The sequence below is a fragment of the Clarias gariepinus genome, chromosome 23, assembly GCF_024256425.1.
Source record: "Clarias gariepinus isolate MV-2021 ecotype Netherlands chromosome 23, CGAR_prim_01v2, whole genome shotgun sequence".
Taxonomy (NCBI): Eukaryota; Metazoa; Chordata; class Actinopteri; order Siluriformes; family Clariidae; genus Clarias; species Clarias gariepinus.
Genome location: NC_071122.1, coordinates 25,747,509 through 25,772,394, shown reverse-complemented (window position 1 = coordinate 25,772,394; position 24,886 = coordinate 25,747,509). Strand labels below are relative to the sequence as shown.

At 41.8% G+C, this 24,886-nt stretch overlaps 1 protein-coding gene across 2 annotated transcripts; it reads left to right on the top strand.

Annotated features, from left to right (window-relative positions):
* Nucleotides 1-5,556: 5,556 nt before the first annotated feature.
* Nucleotides 5,557-23,625, top strand: si:ch1073-335m2.2 (msx2-interacting protein). 2 transcript variants are annotated; one of them, XM_053483713.1, is made up of 15 exons: nucleotides 5,557-5,896; nucleotides 6,952-7,272; nucleotides 11,456-11,941; nucleotides 12,297-12,454; nucleotides 12,559-12,759; nucleotides 12,840-12,991; nucleotides 13,130-13,255; nucleotides 13,344-13,457; nucleotides 13,553-13,666; nucleotides 13,757-13,857; nucleotides 13,967-21,227; nucleotides 21,334-21,426; nucleotides 21,564-21,758; nucleotides 21,953-22,111; nucleotides 22,552-23,625. In XM_053483713.1, exons 1-15 carry the CDS (start codon nucleotides 5,814-5,816, stop codon nucleotides 22,681-22,683), a joined length of 9,696 nt encoding a protein of 3,231 aa, XP_053339688.1. In that variant the 5' UTR covers nucleotides 5,557-5,813; the 3' UTR covers nucleotides 22,684-23,625. The 2 variants fall into 2 exon arrangements, with proteins under 2 accessions (XP_053339688.1, XP_053339687.1); XM_053483712.1 differs by having other exon boundaries at nucleotides 12,294-12,454.
* The last annotated feature ends 1,261 nt before the right edge of the window (nucleotides 23,626-24,886 follow it).

Here is a 24,886-nt window from a genome sequence, read left to right as displayed (position 1 = left end):
CTTTTCTGTGTTTAAGTTTGTTTTATTTTCTCTGTTTGTTTGATCGCAGTTGTCAGTGTTATGTTGAGGATTTGAAGCTCTGTTATAGAACCGAATCGGCCACGTCCACATCACCACCTTGTTTTTCTTTCTGTCTGACACGTTAGTGCTACTAAACTGTAGAAAAATCAAAATCTCGACACATGTTCTATATTTACACAATATCACACTCAAGGTTGTGCTGTTGTACGTCAGCTGAATATCATTGCGGCTGTGATACGGTCGAGTACTGAAGATATCACAGCAGTGCTGTTATTCAGTACAATAGCGCAACCCCGAGTGTGATATTGCTTTTATACAATTGTTCCACAAACACCATTTACTATCAACAGATTATGATTTGTTTCTTTATTTAAACAGTTATTTTGCTCCGCCCACACATATCCTCAACGAGCCTGGAGGAAATAACTAACCATGACTGGTGGAGCTGGTGACCGGTGTAATTACCAGGAGTAAAACTTAGTTTTAAACTTTTAGCGGTATTCTGTAACCAAAAAGTAAGAAGAATAAACCATGTATGTGGTGGACAGTCCTAAGAAATTCACCAGATTTACTTTATATTTCCACTGAGAGAGACGGCGTGTTGTTTAAGATGACAAAACGTTATCAGATGTGTGTTCTTACTGAAAGTGCTTCTGTGACTGGGTGTGAATGTGGGTTTAGTCAGACAGCTGCTCTCTCCTCAGTACTGCGGACCTACTCTCACCCACGCTGAGACACACAGTTAGTGTCATTAACCACTGGACAACACCTGGGACACGCCCACTCATACATAGAGTTACACCTCACAGTGCAATCACTGCCTATTAACATCACACATGGAACAAATCAGATAACTCCATCAGAACTAACTGTTGTATAAAATAATAAGAAATGCGTTGATAGTACAGTAAAGCCTTGGATTGCAAGTAACTTGATCTGCAAGTGCTTCGCAAGATAAGCAGAATTTTTTCATAAAATTCAACTTGAAATTTCAACTTGCGCGCAAGAGAAGAACCATTGGCCCAGATGCGATCATGTGACGCTTGGCAGACAAAGTGCATGCGTACTACTCATAGTGCAAGGCCTCACTCCTCGATGCTCCCTGTGCAATGAGTCCAGCGGTGAAATTTCCTCACTACTAAATATTCCACAGTCAACTGTTAGTGGTATTATAACAAAGTGGAAGTGATTGGGAATGACAGCAACTCAGCCACTGAGTGTTAGGCCATATAAAATCACAGAGTGGAGTCAGACACATGCACAGGAGGCCACCAACCTCCACTGGACTATAGAGCAGTGGAGACGTGTTCTCTGGATTGACAAATCATTCTTTCATGTCTGGCAATCCGATGGACGAGTCTGGGTTTGAGAACGGTACTTGTCTGACTGCATTGTGCCAAATCTAAAGTTTGGTGGAGGGGCAATTATGGTGCAGGGTTGTTTTTCAGCAGTTGGAGCTTGGCCCCTTCCATTAAGAGTGAGAGGAACTCTTAATGCTTAATTATACCAAGACATTTTGGGCAATTTCATGCTGCCACCTTTGTGGGACCAGTTTGGGGACGGCCTCTTCCTGTTCCAGCTTTAAAAAAAGCTGCAGGTCCAGATAAAATCAACCCAAGGGTCCTGAAATCCTGTGCTCCTCAACTATGTGGGGTCCTACGGCACCTGTTTGGCCTGTGTCTGACTCTACAGAAAGTTCCCTGCCCTGTGGAAAACATCCTGCATTGTTCCTGTCCCCAAAATACCACGACCCTCTACCCAGAATGGCTACAGGCCAGTCGCTCTAACATTACATATCATGAAGGTGTTTGAGAGACTTATCCTGGATACACTTCATCCCCAGGTGAAGTCCTCTCTTGCCCCCCTTCAGTTTGCCTATCAGCAAACACATTGGCATTTTACAAGAAAGGACAAAGCCGGTTGTACTTTCTGAGAAGGCTCAGGTCTTTCAACATCTGCAATACCATTCTTCGGATGTTTTATGAATCTGTTGTGGCGAGTGTCGTTTTCTATGCTGTGGTCTGTTGGGGCTGTAACATGAAAGCGGCAGACAAAGACAGACTGGATAAGGTAATTAAAAGGGCCGGATCTGTTCTGGGCATAGAGCTGGACTCTGTTGATTTTGTGGCAAGGAGGAGGATTCTGTCCAAAATACACACAATCTTGAACAATCCTTCTCACCCGCTACACAGTGTTCTCTCCGACCAGAGCAGCAATTTCAGCCAGAGACTGATCATGACCAGAGCGCAACAGGAGATCTTTTCTCCCAATGGCCATTAAACTACATAACTCATCTCTGTAACACTTTCACTACGGCATAGGGACTGTCAGTAGTTAATGCTCAATAATACTTTCGGACACTACTGTTCCCACAACTCAAGATAAGTTCCAAGTCCAAGTGCAATATCTGATTAATCTGATTATCAATACATTTGTGCAATATTCTATTCATTTTGTACATTGGTGCAATATTTATTTTCTATTCACTTATACTACATTTCAAGTGAAATATCAGTATACTAATAATTTTTTGTGCTATATGTAACTTCTTTCTTCTTTAAGCCTGTAGACTCCTGGTGGAGCATAGGGCTGCAACAACACCACGCCAGCAGACTCTGTTCTGTGCCATTTTCTTTAGCTGGGTCTACGTCATTCCAGCGGCCTTCACTTCACTCTCGACAGATCTTCTCCAAGTCTGTTTAGTTCTCCCCACTTTCCTTTTTCCTTGTGGGCTCCATTCCAATGCATGCCTTGTGACATTGTCGAATGGTTTTCGAAGTGTATGGCCTATCCAGCCCCAATTTCTCTTCTTGATGTCTTGACCGACCAGTTTCTGTCTGGTTTTCTTCCACAGATCTGTGTTCGAGATCTTCTCAGGCCATCTGATGTTAAGGATGTGCCGCAAGCACTTATTGATAAAACTCTGTATCTTGCTGGTAATGGTGTTGGTTCCCCGCCATGTCTCGGATCCATACACACTGTGTTATATATGTAACTGTGAGGTATATTTAATTCTAATTTTACTTCTATTTATTGTATTTTTCTTTTAATTTTAATTTTAATTATTGAATTGTATTTTTTTCCTTCACATGAAGCAGTGAATGCAGGCATGAGCAACAGCTAGCACATACACAATGAAAAAAAAAAAGAGTGAAAAAACAATGAACAGTTTTAAATACAAAACGCAAAAAAATCTGTGAAACAGCCTGTGTTGGTCCACATACACACCCTACATTGGTGGAGATCTAAACCCCCCCTGCCCTGAACCCAAAGTTATGGCCTTACCTCATTCAATCAGTGATATTATTATTTGAGGTTGAAGCCCACGTACATGTCTGTCTCTCTCTCTGTACAGCAGAACTCTCTGTCTAACTTATTAATACAAAGAAATCCCATTCTGTAAGGTTGAGTATCTTACGCCTTGTTTACACTAAGTTGTCCTTCTTTGGTGGTCAGACAAATACACTCCCTGTTCGATAATCGGAGAGTGAATCATAGATGAGAAATGGAAAAAGTAGATAAAAGGATAAAGATGCAGTTTTGTCTTAAAACCACTCCAGCGTGTTAAAATTCACTTATACCACTTCAGCGCTGTTATTTCAGCCAAAGTGAAAATATGAACTAATCCCAGTAAAAATATTCACTTTATCTTTTCTAATTAATATCTATTGGTGCAGGTGTTTGTTTATACCATTGAGCAACTAGTGTAATAGTAGCTTATTTTTTATTGTTAAATCCGACACATAACTGTTTATAACATAACTTTTACTCAACATTTAGATTTAAGCGCATAACACTGCACTTTTGGGTCTCTTTGCTCTAATGACCCATGTTTTATTTCATAGTAGCGCTTCACATTACTGCTTGTTATTTAGATTATGGCATTGGAACATATGATTTAATCGATTTAAACTTCAGGAATAATAAACACACATCTGTCCAATCATCTTTGAAGATTCAGTTTTCATAGTCTACTTGCCTTTTTTTAAGTAAGCCATGCTGTGTTGTAGTTTTGTTTGTGTTTCATGAGGACTTTCAATCATTTCTGTGCCTTCTGCATACTTTGTGTATTTACGGTTAACTATGATGACGTTGATTGGTTCTGTTGAGAGACGTGTTCAGCCAGCCCACCTCAAGGAAAAAAGGGCTATTCGTCCAAAAAAGTGCTAGATGCTGATATAATTTGGTGCATAACGACAGACAGTCAAACATCAAATTTCTGTTACTGGTTTCGGGTCAGTGTATGAAACGTAAGGATGTAATTAAAAAAGTGGGTTCTGACCAATAAAACCAGACAAAACCTTACTTTTATTTGTATAGATAATAACTAGTCACGTGACTTCAAAAACGTTTAGAAACAATTTTCAGATTAAAAAAAAAAAAAAAGACTTATTAGTTTTAAACACAGTGGCGGCCAGTCAATACAGACCCCTTTAAGTTAGGCAGAGAAGAATGCTACTTTAACATGTAATTATTTAACATAATAATTACTTATTTTAATAATGAAATAGTCACCTAGTAACAATATTCTGCTGTATTTTTTAATATAATTTATTTACAATAATAAAACATCGAAACTGTATTACGTTCATTTGTGTTCGTGTACGCGGGGCGATGGACAAACGAGTGTCTATATAGGCACGGAATTTTTAGAAAATTTCTTGATTGTTTCTTAAAAAGAATTTTGTTAAGCTCTAATTGGATTCTTCTAATTATCCTTAGGGCTGATCTACAGCCAATAAAAGGCGTCTGTAAGCTCACGCAAGCGGAGGGAGCGGATAGCGCTGTCCTCTGAGTGTGTTACTCCGCCTCCAACGGTGCGTGCGAGCAGAAAATCTGAGACTATTTTTTTAAAAAGGTGCTCATGTGATTGGACCATTCTCAATGAGTCTTATTAACCGTCAGCATATTGTTGGTTAATGTATTGAAAAGTGATCGACATGGAAGCAGCTAAATATGACGCAAAATTCTGTGATTTATTCGCAAAAACATCCCTTCGCAAGGGGATTGGAGGAAGAAAGGAAAAAAGTTAAAGATCTTTGACCTGATCTTCTAATTAAGCAGCAGTCAAGTGACCGCGGCCGAGCTGACACTCAGTGCTTGTCCAGAACTTCTTATGGCTATTTACAGGCGATTGTTTACAGTTTAATTTTAATTTTTTTTTGCACCAGCCGCCTCTGCTTAATCATGTTTATTGTTACCGTAAAAGAGTTCTTTCTCACATTTTACAAGTGAACATTTGAATCACTGTTTACACGCTCTTCTAATGATTACAATCTGTATACATTTAATGTGACGCGTTGAGGTAAAATATAACGGGAAAAAGAAATTTTTGTCGCTGTGAGGTGAGGTCACGTGTTCGGCCGTGTCATGGTTTATACTCGAGTGATAATCGCCTGTGTGTCCGTGTTTTACTGACTAATAACCTGCTCATTTATTTCGTCGTCGGTTGTTTACACGAAGCGACATTTTCTGTTGCGCCGTCGCGTCGGGAGCGCGCGCGGAGGCGCGTGGCAAAAACAGGAACCCGAAAGACGTGCGCGCTCCCGGCCCGCGTTTGGTCGAGTTCACACGCCTTGCGCGCTCCCGCTCAGTCTCGGGTTCACACGCTCGCGTTGAGACGCAGCAGCCAAAAGGAGCTTTTTTTTCTCACGGCGTTCATTTTGGAAACGCGCATTTTCCCCCCGACGGTCAGATTAAATATACATAAAAAACCCTCCAGATATTACAGACACCCATACAGACAGAGGTGGAACCGCTTATGTGCATGAACAGCGAGGGGGACACGCAGGATGGTTCGGGAAACCAGACACCTCTGGGTGGGAAATTTACCCGAACATGTTCGAGAAGAAAAAATTGTCGAATATTTTAAACGGTGAGTTTTTTTTTTTATTAACGTTAGCTCGCCTGGGGCCTCGGTTTAGCCCGCGTTACGGGAAAAACATAAACAACGAGATGTTTACTCACAGTTTACACCTCACACGAGTTCACGAGGCACTTCTACTCGCATTGTGGGGAAAAAATACATAATAAAGCTGTCGTTTCTGTAAAATTAATGAGGTTTATTTCACCGGTTAGCTCGTGCCTGGAGCTGGCTAATCGGCTAGTTAGTTAGCTAGCATAACGGCGCGGCGATTAAAAAACTCGAATTATGCTTTAACGATTATTGGCTTCATTCACTTCACAACCATATTTCAGTGTTTAGTTTAGATTCCGTGCGTGGTGTTTAACCTGATCGGCGTTTTATAACACGTATTGTTTTACGCGCGTGTGAGTTTTATCGCGAGGTTTGCCTGGAAAGCTAAGCTAAGCGCGCTAGCATGCTGAAGCTAACGTTAGGGAACATTAGCATGCTAATCAGATCGCTTTCTAAGAAATTCATCATTTCCCAGGACATTTAGGTCCTTTTTGTTAATCATAGTTGACTCTCATTGATCCAGTTTTGCATATAAAAAAAACCCTCATCTTCGCGTTTAAATCAGTGTAAATAGTAAATATTAGTTAAAAAATATATATATTTTCGGTTCAACTTAACTCTAAGAGAGAACGTTTTTTTTAAAACAAAAAAACGTTTCAGCATTCACACTGTTTAAGTAATGATTTAATAAAGTTTATAATTCAACTATTACATTTACACTGTGATGGATGTACTGTGATACAGAATTGAGAATAGGTTTAACATTGTGTGTGATAGAGAGAGACTTATTGAGAAAAAAGGACAAGGACATTTCCTCCATGTGCTCCTGTTTGTAGCTGCAAAACAAAACAAAAAACCTGAACCTAAGCAATTAAAAAAGACTTAATTTGTATCTTGTGTATACAGTATAGCTTTAAGACGTGCAGTGTAACGGTTATATTATATCTGCTGCTTAAGAGTTAATTTTTTATTTTTTTTTTGTTGTTGTGTGTCTTTGTCGTGTGTGCGCGCAGGTATGGACGCGTGGAGAGCGTCAAAGTCCTCCGTAAGCGAGGTTCGGAAGGCGGCGTGGCAGCTTTCGTGGATTTCGTTGACATCAAAAGCGCCCAGAAGGCGCACAACGCTGTCAACAAAATGGGCGACAGAGACCTTCGCACTGATTACAACGAGCCCGGCTCGGTGCCCAGCTCGGTCCGGGGTCTGGAGGACAACCCTCCGTCTAGCAGTCACACCAGGGACGTTGCAACTTTCTCGAGAGCTGCTGTGGGTCCCGTTTATGGGCCCCCGGTGTCTCTCCACACCAGGGAGGGACGCTATGAACGCAGACTAGACGGGTAAGTGGACGCAGTCTCCCTTCGACCTGCAGGGGGGACCGTGGTGTCAAAACAAACAAACAAACAAACAGAAAATTAAATCATTTTTCCAACACTTTCAGGTTTTCGTCTGGTTTAAAAAAACAAAATCGAAAGGCCGTTGTGTTTTTTGATTATCTAGGGACGGCATTCTGCTTTGAGGCCCGACTTCGCTCATGGAATTAATTGTCCTTATGAATCTCGTTTGTCTCGATTTTAAGAATGTGTGGATTTCTAAGGTGTGTATTTCAAATAATTCGGATTACTGTGTGTGCGCCATATCCTTCCTCCGAGCTGGATATTACCTGTGTGGAAAATATCCCAGTGAGTTTGGATATTACGATCGATTTGCGGATATCCGGTGAGTTCTGGATATTAGGCGTTCCTTTCCTCCCCCTTCAAGAGTATTGGATATTACCTGTACTTCCTGGGATCACCTGTGTGGAAGTATTTCCCATGCCATTAATGGATTAAGTACGTACGTGATGTGAGTTTTTTTTTTTTTTTTTTTTTTGTTGGTTTGTTTCTTATTTCTGTTTTGCTTCTTTTTTTTTTTAAACACAAAAGTAGTTTCATCCAAAACTCTTCTCAAGAATCAGCTTTTTTGGGTTTTTTAATTTTTTGTTTTTGTTTCAATTTGATTTTCCATCTTCCATCTTGGTCATTGTGCTAACTCTGTCTCTCATGGTGCTGTGGCAAACCCTGGATGTGTATCACACCGGTTTGGATTTAGGACGGAGTCCAAAAAAGGTTGTAAAAGTGGGCTTCCGGTTGAAGAGAAGTCGAGCGAAAGGTGAGGCGATGGTGTGAGCTCCTGGCGGTCTGTGCGTGTGGAGTTACGAGCTAACGCTGTCAGGGCCTTCATTTTTCATCACTTTTCCGCCTACTAGTCATGTTAGGGCTGGGACTAAACGCCAGACAGGACTAACACAGAAGATCGAAACGCAGAAGAAGTACGGATTTGGATAATTGAAGATACTTTAAGTCACGGATCTAACCATATATTTTAAATCTTTTTGCAATTTTTTGGGATGTATACACCGTTGGACTGCGAGCTGAGTTTGGATTTAACCCGAATGTGAATGTGGATGTACCGGTGTCGGATCAAGTGGACAAACATGGACAAGGCTGAGGATTTCCGCTAACATACATCCTGGCTTTAAAATAAAGGAATATCCCAAAGTCTGTCCAATTCCCAAAAAAAGTTTAATGGAAGTAACCTGTGATCACAGACTGGGATTACTGTTTTTTGTTTTATTTTTCAGCACGGACAGAAATCCTCTTTTTGTTGATATGAAGAATCGGTTTCTTCCCACCCTGAAACCGATTAATGGATTTACTTCTGACTGAAATGTGGATATCGCCTGTACATTTTTCTTTTCTCCAAACTCTGGCTCCTGGATTTTTTTTTATATATATTTTTTTTACTCCGTACACCTGTCAGGATAATTTTTTTTGGAATTTATTTAAGAAGTTGGACTTCTTGCAGTAGATCTGCCAATCGCAGCCCTGTCTGGATATTCTTCTTTCTCACCCGTGAAGGATATTTTTCTTGTGACAGCAACAATGCGCACTTTACCTCATACTTTTTTATGTTTTTTTTTTTTTGTTTTTGTTTTTTCAGTCACCTTTTTTGGCCTCTGTGTTTTTGGCTCACACATTCGCCCTCCTATATTGTGTTTGGAATATGTAGGTTGAATTACTGCTGTGAAAAAGGTTGGTATTGCCCTGCCTCATGCACCTTCTGTGCTTTTCTTTATCTAACCCAGATATTGCTTTTCTGTTTTCTATTTTGTTTTAATTTATTTTTCCTTATCCTCATTTCCACTAACCTTAAAGCTTAAGCTTAATAACACATCAATAAATAAATAAATACACACACTGCCTGTTAGGACAGAAAGACCTCACGGATTCTTTCTGAGCTAATAGCGTGTGTCATTAACACTCCTTTTTTCCTTTTTTCTGTTTGAGTTTCTGTCCTTCTCCTGTCTCTTCTTTTCCCAGTGTCACTCCTAACTGCTGCTGTTATTTATTTATTTATTTTTTATTTTTATTTTTTTCTGGCATTGTTTTAAGTAATAATAGCACAGTTTTAGTATCTTGGAGAGCATGAATTTTTTCAAGGAACTAATAGCAATGAAGAAGAAGAAAAACACACACTCCGCAGCTCCACTAAACCTGAATTTATCTATGAACAAATTTTCTTTAAATCTATATGTTAAATATCAGTAAATTCGATGGTTTACACAAGATGTTTAACACACGTCAGTGTAATATCAGGAACAACTAAAATACCCTCACTAAGCCAGACTTGAAAAGCAAATATCACTGTATTGAATTTTACATTTTCTCAGAATCCCAGATCGATCATAGAGCCAATAGACAGTCATGGGCTTCTCTGAGCTTGTGTATGTGTAAGGTGGCAGAGTGTTCCCCAGAGTATGTATGATGCCACTCCTAAACGGATCTATTGTATGCTTAATAAAGTTCTACTTTTATAAACTTTGTGGAAATCTTTATGAAACATCTTTTTGGGTAAAGTTTTGAAATTAATAAAATGAATGAATATAGAAGATAGTCCAACTATGGTAAAAGACTGACTAGTTACCCACGCAAGCAACTACCGGGGCTAGAACTAATAGTTATTTACATAATGAATTCAAAAAATAATACACAGGACAGAGAAGAAAAATTTTCATATCAAACAACTTATTCACAAGCATTCATAGCTTCTTCACAGTAAAACCTCTTTATTTAATTAAAAAAAAAAACATATAATGCAGGAAATCACAAATTTGTATCTTTATATTAACTATGTTATTAACATTATAAAATCGTTTGAGAGTCACCGTGTCAAAACAAGTAAAATAATTAAGAGGACTTTTAATTTAAAAAAGTCTAAATATTAAAACACTACTTAATATAAAACTGCAGTAAAATGTTTTGTCTAAAGTTTTGATGGCATTCTTACTATAAATTAATAGTGAGTAAATAATTTTATAGGTTTTGGTATGTGATTTCGAGATTCCTAGACCAATATACTATACCAGTGCAGTTCAGTTCTGGTCCTAAGGGCCCATCTCAAGCTCAGTTTGATTCCCCAGCACGTGAACAAACCCACTGAACTCGGCAGTTAACAGATTTTCATTAATCAGCAGTGTTTAAGCAGAATAATCTTCAAAGTCTGCTGGATCCTGGTTCTCCAGGACTGCATCTGAACATTCAAGATTCAAATAACTTTATTAATCCCAGAGGGAAATTGCTTAAAACATCCCTGCAATATACTGATAAACAATTTCCAACAGTCCATGAACATTTGTTCTGTGTGTAATGTTAGCTGTTAAATAGACCTCAGCAGAATGAATTATTTAGCTCTTTAAATTTAAATGAATAGTTTAAGTTATTAGTGAATTGGTTGGTTGACTTTGCTAGCCTGTGAGTAGTCAAGGAAGTGGTTTTTAGTTTTTAGTGTATTGTATTTAGGTATTTACAAGACAAAAGACTTCTTGCAAAAGTTTTTTAATTTCAGTTTTTGTATAGAGATTGTCATACAGTGTTTAAACTGGTCTCATGCAAGCTGCACGTTTAAAAAGAAATTCTCATAATTAAACCTAAAAATTAATATATAAATCCGTGTCCAACTCTAATTTATTACTTTAGCATCCAAATAACTTGGAAATTATTGCCCTGCCGTCTAACATTAGGCCACACCCCTTATCCTCTCTCTCTCTCTCTCTCTCTCTCTATGCTAAGGACGAACGTAATTTTCTCTGTTTGTTTATATAAATAACAGAGCGATACAGAGTTAGTCATCACGTCTTTTAGACACCAAACACGGTAAATACACTCAGCATTGTTGTGTTACATACGCAAAGAAAAAGGAATTACTTAAAATGAAATGAATAATTTTTTTTATTCTTTCTGCTGATGACTCGTGATCAGGCACACAAAAACTAGCTGTTTGATCCAACGTGTGTATTTGTGTGTGTGTTTAAATTTTTTTTTTTTACATTTGTGGGAATTAAGATTGGCTGTTGGTTGAAGTTTAACGTGATCTTTACTGAGAATGTTTACAAGATGTGCTTTTGCATGATTATAATTTTTTTTTACTTGATTAAAAAAAAAATTTTTCTCTCTTTTCAATCTCTTTCTGTCCCTCTCGCAGCACCACAGACACTCGGGATCGAGCATATGAGCACAATCCGTACGGACACCACGAACGCAGTGGCACTTTTGATAGGCCGCGGCACTACAACACGGACTATTACCGAGACCGTGCCATTTTTGCCTCTGGAGTTGGGGCCAGCCCTGCAGTTAGTGCTATTAGTGGGGGCTTTGACACGACAGAATCTCATTTTGAGTCTCGAATCCGTGATCCCTTCACTTTGTCTGGTTCCGCTCGTCGGGATCCTTACCGCGACGATAGGGGACGACGCGTCGATCGGACTTACCATCATCGCCGGAGTCGATCTTCTCATTCCTCGCAATCACGACACCCTTCTCCACAAAGGACCACGGGACAGACCCCCAAAGCCCCCCATTCCCCAAAAAGAGCTCCTGTTTCTCCAAGCAGGGGTCCACGATCACGTTCCCGAAGCCGATCGTCCAGCTCGGATTCAGTCAGCAGCACCAGCAGTACAGGAAGCGGCAGGTCGGTAGATTTCTTCCTTCGGACAGGATCCACAACTAGGTCTTTAATTGGGTTGTAACAATCTGACAGTTTTCAGTAGATGTCATGAATGCAGATGATGAGGCATTAGAGTATACTTTAACATTCTACTGTCTATCCTAGACTACTGTAAAAGAAGAGAGGTTTTGTGCATTGCTGTGCGGAATAACCGTTTGATTTCCTTCTATGATAAATAAGCCATTTGGTCTGAAACTGTTCTGCGATGACGTGTTTATATCCTATCAACTTGCTTGGATTTCTTTACCTGGATAGGTCTTTATGTACTGCTTGAGTGGGTTCTAAGTAGGTAGTCTTGTTCTCTGTCCCCTGGCAGCAGTGATTCCAACAGCAGTTCTAGCGAGGGATCACGAGCACGCTCTGTTCAGTCCGCGGCCACTCATCCACCTCCAGCTCCTCCTCCACTATCTCTGGACTGTGATGAACCACGTCGAAGTTTTGGCATCCGAGTCCAGAACCTCCCTGTACGATCCACAGGTTGGTACCAAAACCTTCGAGTTGGGATGAGTTTTTTTTTTTTTTTTTTTTTTTTTTTCCTTCAGTAATCAGAGATCAGTGACCTAATGTATTTTGTTCCTCAGACACAAGTCTAAAAGATGGACTTTTCCATGAGTTTAAGAAGTATGGGAAGGTCACCTCAGTGCAGATCCATGGAGCTTCAGAGGAGCGATACGGTTTGGTGTTTTTCAGACAGCAGGAAGACCAAGAGAAAGCACTCAGTGTGTCCAAAGGAAAGCTCTTCTTTGGTATGCTGATTGAAGTGACAGCATGGAATGGCCCTGGTGAGTGTTGGGGCAAAGGGATTTAGCATTTTTGTTTTCAAGCTTGGTGTTTGAGGCTTACACTTTGGTTTCTCTAACAGAGACGGAAAGCGAGAATGAGTTCCGGCCATTGGATGGGCGCATCGACGAGTTTCACCCAAAGGCAACCAGAACATTGTTTATTGGAAATTTGGAGAAAACAACTAATTACCAGCAGCTCCTTGATGTGTTTCAGCGCTTTGGAGAAATAGTGGTAAGTGTTTAATGAGCTGACTTGGGTATTTACTTACCTTGTCCCCAATGAAAACCCTGCCCTTCCCTCTATCACATTAGCAAGGTTTAGCCTGGTGTTCTTGTCTCATCTTTCTGTTTTTGCTTTTATTCTTTTTAGGATATCGATATTAAAAGGGTTAACGGCGTCCCCCAGTATGCCTTTGTGCAGTACTCTGACATTGCCAGTGTCTGTAAAGCTATTAAGAAAATGGATGGAGAATACTTAGGTGCCAATCGACTCAAGGTATTTTGCCCAGCTACTCTATTAAACTGAAATCTATAATTCTATGTACCCACCATCACTCAGTTTTGCCCTGATCTGTCTTTGGCAGCTTGGCTTTGGGAAGAGTATGCCTACGACCTGCGTGTGGTTAGACGGTCTGTCCTCTAACATCACAGAGCAGTACCTTACGCGTCATTTCTGTCGCTATGGACACGTGGTGAAGGTAATTTACATACTTAATGCCTACGGTTCTCATTGTATTTGCATTTGTGCTTTGCATTATGTCTAACCATGCTTAAATATCTTGGTGTGTTGTAGGTTGTTTTTGACAGATTGAAAGGAATGGCTCTTATTCTATACAACAATACAGATTTTGCACAAGCAGCTGTAAGAGAGACCAAAGGATGGAAGATTGGTGGCAACAAAATCAAGGTAGCAGCTTATTGTCTCGGATAAGTTTTAAGCATGGAAAGTTTTAGCTGGTTGTACATGTAGCTTTAGGTCTGTGGTTCTTCTCTGCAGGTTGATTTCGCCAGTCAGGAGAGCCAGGTGGCATTCTACCGCTCTATGCAGGCATCAGGGCAAGATATGCGTGACTTCTATGAAATCCCAGCTGAACGAAGGTAACTTTTTACAAAAGATTCTTCTTATGAGAATAAAAGACTAATAAAAGTTTTGTTGAATACATCAGATATAACTGTTAATTAACCGTCACTCCTTTCACGTTGCCAGGGACGACAGAAGACCCTCATATCATGAATTCTCAGCCGAGAGGGCATATTATGAAAATGTTCGTGCGCCAGGAATCTATGCTGAGGACCCACGGCGAGACTATCCCGCTCGCAGCCGTGAACGTTATCCAGAATTAGACCATTATCAAGGTGACCACTATGACCCACGCTATCATGAAGACCCTCGTGATTACAGAGATTACAGAGACCCCTTTGAACAGGATATCAGAAAATATAGCTACATTCAGCGTGAACGTGAGCGAGAACGCGAGCGTTTTGAGGCTGACCGCAGCAGATGGAGCCCGTCCCATCCACGCCGGCCCATAACACCTTCTGCCTCTCCTTCACCATCTGAGCGCGTCTCAAGGGAAGCAGAGCGACGTGTGTACAGGCACTCATCTGAGAGAAGTGGGAGCTGTAGCTCCTTATCGCCAACTCCTCAGTTTGAAAAGTCTGAAAAGTCTCCAGTTGATTTTAAAACTGATAGTCTGGACAGAGAAGTGGAGCAGGCCGAGGCTGACCGTGTGAGTGGAACAGAAAAGAGCAAGCGCGGCAGACGCAAAGAAAAAGCAGACAGAGAGAAGGGTGAGAAAACAAAATCGAGAAGGGGGAAAGTGCAGTCCCCGAGTGTACCTTATTCTGAAGCAGATCGAGAGCCCAGTCAGGACTCAAATTCTGGGAAAGCGAAGGGTTCAGATGTGGAGGGCTCAGAGAGGCAGAGGCACAAAGGTGAAGGCGAACCATCCCCTTCAGATCCGATGTCTCGTCTGGAGTCACAAAAAGAAAAGCTTGATGGTGCTAAAATTGATTCAGTGGATCGAGATAATAAAGGGAGGTCAAAGAAACACCTTAAATCAGAAGTTGGAAACGAAGGGAAAGACCCGCTTTTGGATTCGGATAGGCTTGCGGCACGAAAAAGGCGCTTTGGTGATCCCAGCAAAACCAACAAACAGAAGAGGGGTCGCCTTGAGGATGAACAGAGCACAGTTAGCCAACCTGCAGATGTTGGAGCTTCCTATTCAAAGGAAGGAGAAAGCGATGTGAAAACATTAGATAAAGATACACAGAAAAGAGAACATTCTAAGTCCAAATCAGAGAGGGTGGTGACTCATTGTAGGGACGAATTGGATCACCGAGCTGATTCCCAAAACTCATCTGGACGACAGGAAGAGCATTCTGAGACTAACGTGGAGTCTTTAGATTTAAAATCTCAGTCTGGACTAAGCGTGTCAAGGCAGTTCTCCAACGATGGAACCCCAGAGAAGGACAACAAAGGCAGGGAAGAGTTACTGGACATAGATCTTTCTCAGAGTTATCGAAAGCAAATGGAGCAGAACCGAAGACTTCGACAGCAGCTCCAAGAGCCTGACAAACCAGGAAAGCCAGAAACTCCTCAGTGTGTAGAACCAGAAGATTTTGAACACCGCAGCTTGGTGCATGAGGTAGGCAAGCCACCACAGGATGTCACTGATAACTCTCCACCGACTAAAAGCAAGAAACAAGATCACTTGGACATCGAGGTTGGCACCAAGAGAGAACGAGTATACAGAATTTTCCGGCCGAAGAGTGAAGAGTCAGAGTGGACCATAAACTCGCCCAAATTTAATCCCTCTCAACTTGGAGAGGAAGAATATACAGATGTTCCTCAACTGATTACTGTGAAAGAAGTAAAAGAACCACCTAAACATGAGGACAGTTCTCATCAGGATATAGACCCGGTTAAACGTGTACATACTACACAGGTTTCCAAGCTAAGCACGTCCCAACATGATGAGCAGAGACGTTGGGAAAGTCGGCTAAAGCAAGACTTGCTGCCTGACTTTTCAAGGAGCTCAGAAAAAAGGCGCCTTAATCGATCGTATTTGGATTACAGACTCTGGCCTGATTTAGAGCCCGGTGAAGTGCGCTCTGACTCTGAAGAAGATAGAGAACACAAACCAAATTCTCTTATGCCCTCAACCTCAGTGTCCTTCCCTGAACGTCATCGTGGAGACAGGTTACCAGAATCAAAACTAACCACCTCACTGGAAAGAAACAAGTTTTGTTCATTTGCACTCGATCAGACAATTACACCAGACACTAAAGCATTGCTGGAGCGAGCAAAGTCCTTATCCTCTTCAAGGGAAGACAATTGGTCTTTTCTGGACAGCGATTCTCATTTTGCCAGTTTTAGAAGCAGAAAAGATACAGAAAAGGTTGAGTCAACTCCACGACCAACTCCTTCATGGTACATGAAGAAGAAGAAAATACGAAGCGAGTCCGAGGATAAACTAGATGATCGAAAGGAAGATCCGAAACCAGAAGAGCAAGAGCGTCGAGAGCTTTTCGCCTCACGCTTTCTTCACAGCTCTATCTTTGAACAGGACTCGAGGCGTCTTCAGCATCTTGAAAGAAAGCACGAAGACCCTGAGCATGGCATGGGCTTTCCAGCTAACCAGCAAGGCCAGAATGAAAGTCAGCCTGATACTGAACCAGTAGTCCTCTTCCATGAACGCTTTTTAGAGTTGACAAGACTTCAGCAACAGAAGGGGAAAGAGCAGTCTCAGCAAGAAACCAAAAAAGAGGAAGGCACTGATGGACAAGTCATTGATAAAACACAGGAGGAAGAGCAACGCAGTGTGGTTGAACAAGCTGAACTGAAACCAGCTGAGATTAAACCAGTCAGCCCTGTACAAACCCCTCAGGCAAGCCCCATGCAAATCATTCAACCTCTTCCTGTTCAAGAAATTCTGAAGTCAGCACCTGTTGTGACACTTAAGGAGACGTCGCCTCAGCACGAAGTTTGTAATGTTGAAGAATCTGCCCCTAAACAACTCTGTCTGTCTGTAAAAGAAGAAAAACAACCTGAACAGCCTTTAGTCTCCCTGACAAATGCACTGCCTCAAGAACCCCCTGAATCAAGTAGATCTGAATTCCAGGACTCAAAGACTTTAGTGAAGGAAATTAAAACAAGTCCTAATAAAGAGTTTGAGCTCACCAATGACGGAGACGTTGAGCAGTGCTCCAGTAGCGAGAAACGTACTACTGACTCGCAAATAATATGTGAACCAAAATCTGAGCCTCAAACCGAGATTCCTGAAGTACAAAACCCTCCATCTCCTATGATTGTAGATGAAGGTGAAGGAAGATTAGAGAAATCGGAGCCTGTTCCTATGGAAGTTGAACTTCCTGCGAAAGAAACTGATTCAAAATGTGTGGACAATTATACGGTGGAGGAACCAATATCTCCTCCTCCAAGGTCCAGAAACAAGAAGGGAAAGGCCTCGCCAACAGCCCCTTTGACCCCATCACACACACCAGATAAACAGAGTACTCGCAAAAGTGAACGTATCGATAGAGAAAAACTAAAACGCTCCTCTTCTCCAAGAGTGGACTCCTCTAAAGCAGTTTTAGATTCGAAGTTGACTGGAAAATCACCCATTCATAGCCCTGAGACTGATCAAAATGTAGAACAAAACACTCCCCCTGTGAGAGCAAGGCGTAGAAATGTACGTTCTGTTTATGCCACCCCGGTTGAAGATGAATCTACACCACAAACTGGAAAGGATGTGGAGTCACCTCGTGGGTCACGCAAGCGTGGTGTAGACAAAGAAGCAGGGCAACCTCAAGCAGAACCAGACAATCCCCCTGTACCGACACCGCCACGGCGGGGACGTCCACCTAAAAATCGACGTCAAGGAGAGGATTTTTCGGCTTGCAAGAGTGAGCGCTCAAAAGTAGCTGAGACTAAGGAGTTTGACATTAATGAAAGTGGAAACAGTGAAACTGTAACCAAGGCAGGCAAAGGCAAACATTCCCCTTACGTAAACAAAACTGCAAATCAAGGTACTGGGGCTGTATTAGCAAAAAAAGGAGACAAATTTGATAAAACGTCTGACACAGTACCTACTACTGAGATGGACGTGGAGTCTCAGGACAGCAATGGCCAGCAGGATAGTGGTCCTTTAGCAGCGAATGAACCAAAGGAGGAGCATAAACCACTAAGCAATTTAGAGACAAAAGACAAAATTACTCAAATAGAAGGCACTATTGGAAGCCAAGATAAACTCGGTGAGACTGCTCAAGAGCAGTCACCTTTGGACAAAAGCACGAAAACTAAAACTACTCGGATAACTTGTACTTCAAAGCTAATGACTGAGGATAAATCTCTTGTTCTCAAAAACCTCAGAATCAGGCTTGATGTGACGGAGGTAAAAGCAATGCTACAAACTGGGGAGGACGAATCGGGGCATGATGACGGACCTAAAAAGGTCGTGTCAGGAACATCGCCTAAAGAGCAAGTGCCAGATCATAGATTTGAGAAAGAGACCATAGAGGAAGATGGTAATAAAGAGTCAGTAACAACACCTCCAAAGGTCAAGGATCCACATGAGGCATTATCCCGCCAGATGGAGCTCGAAGAAGCTGTGGAAAACATTGCTAAACTTACAGAAGGCCCGCCTCTTCTTCAGTTCAAGAACTCAACCGAGTCCCAAGCCCCTTTATCTGAAATTGTAGAGGGGCGTGAAGAAGACAAGCCTGCTAATCCTGCTAGTGAAACAGAACTTGCCGCTGCTATTGATTCCATCACGTCTGAAGACCTGTCTTGCGGTTTGCCACAAGACCAAGTTATCAGCGCTGTTGTAGACCCAGACCCAGATGTTCAAACTTTAGTCCCAGATGCCAAAGTTGAAGGCAGCAATGCGACTGTTCAAGAAGACTCATCAAACACGGGGACACCGAGAAAAAGTAGTAAAGGAAGACCAAAAGTCCAGAAGAGAGCCAAAGGCCAAAAAGCTGCTGCAAGCAAAAAAGAAGCTGTTAAAGAGGTGGTAATGGAGCCTGAAAATCTTTCTGTTAAGTCCCCAGAGTCAACATCCACAGCAGTTGCCGAGATTTCACCCACAGGTGCTGCTGCTGTAATTGCCCCATTATCCAAGCAAGATTCCAATTTAGCTGGTAATATTGTCCCTGAAGTTCCTAAAGTGATTGAGAGTGCTCTTAAAGAGCAGCCTGACTTGCCAAAATTATCTAGTCCAGCAGCAAGCAAAAGCCCATCATCACTCAGACCTCAGCTTAATCCTTATGAGTGTACGTCTCCTTCCCTTTCTCCCACAAGTATTTGCCTTAAACCTTCACATCCAAGTAGACTTTCCGTTTCCCCCACAGACAGATTGAGTCAGCCTAAAGAGACAGCGGTAGTCTCCCCTTCAGCCTCTCCCGCAACTCCAACAGGGAGCCCAACATTGTTGTCTGATTCCTTTGCCCATGATAGTAACACCAGTGATCTTCGGAAAATTCTTGCAAAACCAAGAGGTATCCCAATCTCGGAGGTGAGTGCTACTTCTGCAAGCATGCATTTGAGGGAAAGCGATGTCAAAAGTGCTCTGCATGAAAACAGGCAACCTTCTATTCCAGCTCAGCCAGTAGTTCGCCAGCAGACATCCTTACCATCCCCGGAGACGAAGCAAGTCTTTAATGAGAAATCTGTTATTTCTGTCATTGCCTCCACTGCCACATCTGTCATTAGTCGAGTTTGCAACCCCTCTGAATCCGAGGAGAAACACAGTCTTCCAATGGCAAACCCATTTGTGGAAAAGCAGGCACCAAAACAGATGTACCAGACCAGCTTGGAGGAAAGTAGCACTTACCATGGACCACCTGTTGGAGAGGAGGGTGGGAATACGGGTCGCTATATAGTGGAGACCACATCACTTAGTACAGGCCCCACTACTGGTCTCAGGGTTAACACTTCTGAGGGGGTGGTAGTGTTGAGTCACTCGGGACAGAAAATTGAGGGACGACAACGAATTAGTGCAAAAATCAGTCAAATTCCACCACCCAGTGCAGTGGACATAGAATCTCCGCAGCTAGTGACGATGCCTCAGATCAAACAGGACCTTTACAGTTCATCCCAAAGAGATGTGGCTAAAAGTTCAGTACCTGCAGCAGACCATGTTCATTCCCTGAAAACGCAGACAAATGTATCCACTAAGCATGAATCTTGTTCAGATAAATTAGACTCGTACCCTCCAGTGCAAAGCGGGGTTGTGAAGAGATTACAGCAGACACCTGGCTCAGCACAGGTAATGGGTTTCCATCCCTCAGAATACACAATGTTGATGAAGCATCAAAAGAAAGGAGAAGGAAGTGAACCACTTAATGTGGAAAATGTGAAGCCTGCCTGGGTGTCTACAATAAGTCCTGCCATAAGTCCTCTTCTTCCTTCTACAGGTGGCAATCACGTTGGGTTCATACCAGGAACGTCTACGGACAGAGCCGCCTCACATATTCAAACCAAACAGGAACCCCGCTCACCACGGAAATCCGGTCACCCCCATTCTCCTTTTGCCAAAGTGTCTTCTCCGATTGGCTCTTCATCTCCTAAAGGTGTGTCTATGGTATTACCAACCGGTTTACCCACCATGACCCAGTATGTCCCTAGTGTGCACCACTCTGAACAGTCAGTCATTATGCCTCCTCATAGTCAACACGGAAGCCTTGGCAGAATGTCGCCTCATCGCGTGGGCCAGGCCATTTCCATGGGTCACCTTTCTCAGGGAGACGTACGAGTCAACACGCCTCCGCTATCAGTGATGAACTATGGAATTCACCCTGACGGCCTTGCTTCATCTTGGGCACCTGGGCAACAGCGCCCCACGTCTCCTCAGGCTGTGGGGAACAGAGAGATGGTTCTCAAAGTCAACCCGGCCAGCGCAAGAGGTCATGAAGCAAGCGAGGAGGAAGCAGCCAGGCGCTTTCATCAGGCGCTTACAAGGCCGACGGCGACTCAACTCAAACCGGATTCAATACCAGCAGAATACCGCAGTGCACTTCACAGCGCACTGCCGCTGGAGAGGTTTAACATGCAACCAAGAGATATGCGCATGCTGATATACCACCCACAGGGGGAACGTCCGGCTGCCGAGCTGCACCAGGGGCATATAGCAGAGGCTGTCCCTCCCACCTCAACGCCAACGAACATTACAGCCTCGCTTTCTCCACGGGCACACCTCTTGCAGAAAGGTATGTCTGACAAGGATGCCCTAAAGCAGTCAGAAATAAAGAGGGCCACACCACCCCCTGGGAAAGACGGAATGCTGGGAATTCGTGGTACAGTGCCTGCCATGGCCTCTCCTAAGCGAGTACAGCTGATCACCTCAGGGCCACCCTTTTCGGAGTATTCGAACATGTACTCCAACCTGCGTAATGTGCACTCGCAGTTTCCTGAAAATTCACCTATGGGGATCAGCCAACCTCCTCGCAACATCACTCCATCACAGGTAAGATGAAAGCTTGAACTAATGCATTCAAATCTGTACAATTTTATGTCTGCATTGCACTAAAATTAATTATTGTTGCCATTTTTTTTTATTTTCTTTTATAAAGGGTGCGCAAGAATCTGATCACAATCAAGCTCAGACTGAAAATCAAGTCGAGCATGTTGGACACCAGCAAATCAACATGGTACAGCTTCTTACGGTAAGACACAAGGACACTTTTAAGGTGGTGGGAAAATAATTTTACACCTGTAGCTGGGACTATTAAAAATGTACTTAAACCAAAGGTCTGATGTGCGGTTTTTCTTTCTTTCTTTTTTTTTTATTTGTCGTGAACAGAGGTATCCTATCGTGTGGCAAGGTTTGCTGGCATTAAAAAATGAAACTGCTGCAGTCCAGTTGCATTTTGTGTGTGGAAACAAGTCTCTTGGACTGCGGTCACTTCCTGTCCCAGAGACTGGACCTCCTCTGCGTATTGTCCAGAGGATGAGATTGGAAACACAACAACTTGAAGGAGTAGCTCGCAGAATGACTGTAAGGCTCTGGACGATCCACAATTTAAAATTAATTTAAAGAAATTCTATTCAGCCACAAAAAATCTCAACATATGGTCATGTAATAATATTAGCAATTTAATAAGAGCCTATATGTAGGTATGTTTTAATTAATAAATTTTTTTATTACCCTATCATTATGCGTGGCTTACCACTTTCCCCACATGTCTTTAGGGCGAGAGTGAATTTTGCCTCCTGCTTGCAATGCCTTGCGGCTTAAATCAGGAAGATGTGGTGACACAGACACAAGTGCTGAAATCAGCTTTTATTAACTACCTGAAAGCCAAACTGGCTGCAGGTATCATCAACGTCCCCAATCCTGGCTCCAATCAGGTGTGTGCATATGGTTTTTTAGTTTTTCTCACTTATATGATCTTACATTTAAAGCTTAGTCTGTTTGAATAAAACCCTGTCATGTTCTACCCCTTGCTGTGTTTTTTTCAGTTGCTAAACAACTTGTTTATGGATATTTATAATTAAACTCAACTGCAATAGTTAATTCACATCTTGCAGTTGAGTTGATTCAGAATTGAATTACTTTGTCAGTAAAGTTCACGACAAAACCTGATCATGCTCAAACTCTCTCTGAAGAACTGCACAAAGGCAGAGAACATGACCGAACGTCAAACAATTCGAAAGAATCAGTTTCATGCTAATAAGTGTAAAAAAAATCACAGTGATAATGTCAGATGACAGATGAAATGTGATAATTTAAGTGTGATCTTTTTTTTATTATTATTATTTTTCCCCTTTTCCTTATGCTCTTCTCCTAGCCTGCCTACGTGTTGCAGATCTTCCCTCCATGTGAGTTTTCAGAGTCTCACCTTTCACGGCTTGCTCCCGACCTCATCAACCAGATCTCCAGCATTTCACCTCACCTCATGATCGTCATCACCTCGGTCTGATCCTTCGCATCCTTTAAAACCTGGACTCATGCCGACCTCAACGTCACCGACACGCTTGCGTTCCTGGACTTAATGTAGCTCAGGAGAAAACTGGTGATGTTTGGAATCCTCCTACATATCAGCGTGTGCAGCACCACTCCACATTGTCCCCCGTTTCACATTTCTCTGCTGTATTTGTATTTATTGGTGATTTTTTTTTTTTACTCATGGAAATTCCTTGAGAAATCAGGATGTTTTTCTTTTTTTATGGAACAAGAACACAAGGAGTGAGAACTTTTTTTTTTTTTTTTTTCTTATTAATCTTTTTTTCCATGGTTCATGTGGAGAATACAAACCGTTGTAACAGACTAATGTTATTTTTTACATAATCATGCATCGTTCAGGAGAAATAACGTTGGGAATGTACATTTCACAGGATCGACTTGTCATCCTTGCTTTGTCGCCTTTTCTCACTCACTTTGCTAATCTGTGTTCGTGTAGGCTTGAACGCCCGGCTCTTGGAGTTTTGTGATTGCGGGATTGTAAATATTTTAAATATTTAAAACAAAAAACAAAAAAAACTGCGAAAATGGCTTAAACCCCGGGAGAGTTGCCTCTTTTTATGTTCAACGTTGGAACTGACTCCTGAAATCTTTGGCGGGGCTGATACAAGTGGAAAAACATCGACGTAAATGTTTGTGATGTAAATATTGAAGACTTTGGGCTGGCAGCTCTCGAGGGTTTGTTTTGCGGGCACTTCAAATTTTCTTACTCAAATAAAAAAAAAATCCAGAAAACTTGAATATAACGGTCATATTCTTTCTTTCTCTCTTTCTCTCAATCTCTAGCTCTCTCATTTCATCATTTGTTGGTTGTGTTTTTTGATCTTGAGATCATGAGAATCATTTTTGTGTAAAAAAAAATAAATAAATAAATAAATGCCTCTAACCAAATTGAAACATGGACAGGAATACATTTGTGTTTTTTTAAAGCAAATTTTACATACTGATAATAGTGCTAACACAACCTTACTTTAATTTTAATTACATAAATTTTAAAGTGTATTCTGATGCCATGAGTATTGGTACCCACTGTTCGTTTTAAAGCCATGGAAATCCTTGTACCTACATATTGTGGTATTTCCCCGATCTAAAACGCCCACCTAAAGCCTGTTGGTTAGCTGATTAGGGATGATGAACATGGGTGTGCTGGGACCTGAGGAAGCACTATGCAGGTATCCTCCAGGACTGCGGATGACAACCATTGCTGTAACGGACACAACCTGCCCTGTGTGCTGCTGCAGGTTAAGACTTCGTACTCTTCCAGGGAGTTGAGGAATAATTTAGGAAATCAGTCTGTGGTTCCTACAGACAGCCAAACAAAACTGCCAACAGTGGAACGTCCAGTTTTTTTTTAGAAATGTTCTTTCTGAAAATATGTGCCTTAGACTATTGCTACTACTGAAGCCTGAAAGCCAAACTTAAATTTTGCAAACTCGAATCTCTTTTTAAATCGATTAAATAGAAACTTCCAAAACTTTCTAAATAGAAACTAACTTCTAAAAAGCAGCTAACACAAATGGACAACAGAAAATTATGATTAGGGCATGTGTATGTTTGGCCATGCATACTGTAAAAGAAAAGAAAAATGGGGAAAAAAAACATGAGCCAAATGACCCAGTGTGAACTAGAAAGAACTTTCTAGAAACTCATCGCACCAGCTAGATGTTTGGACACTGTGTTGGACTGGGATCTTCACCTGAAAAATTAGGCACTTAAAGCAAAGACACAGGAATTATGACTGTTCTTACAAATGTGTCTTCAGGAATAGGCTCAAGTCAAAAGTCCAATAACCATGAGAAATTTCTGTCCCTCCCTGGTGGTGTGTGGAGAGTCATGGACTCTGGAGGTCAACAGTTAAAATCCTGGCTTTCCTTTTTCTTCACAGCTTTAAGATAAAGAAAATGATAGATGCTGAGTGTTGTTTCAGAGACTTTGAGGCACTGGGTCAAACCTCAAGCAGAGCGCCATGATATGAGTACTGAAAGTGTGAGTCACAGTTGGTGTGTGTGTGGAGAAGGTGGGAAAGTCTGACAGAGACTTGAGGTGAGTGGAACGTCAAGGTGGAGTGAGTAGAATTAGAAGAGTAAGTGAGCTTCAAGAGAATGTTCTGACATTTTTTCGTTTGTTGTAATTCTCTCCAAACCAAACCAGTTAAAAACCCA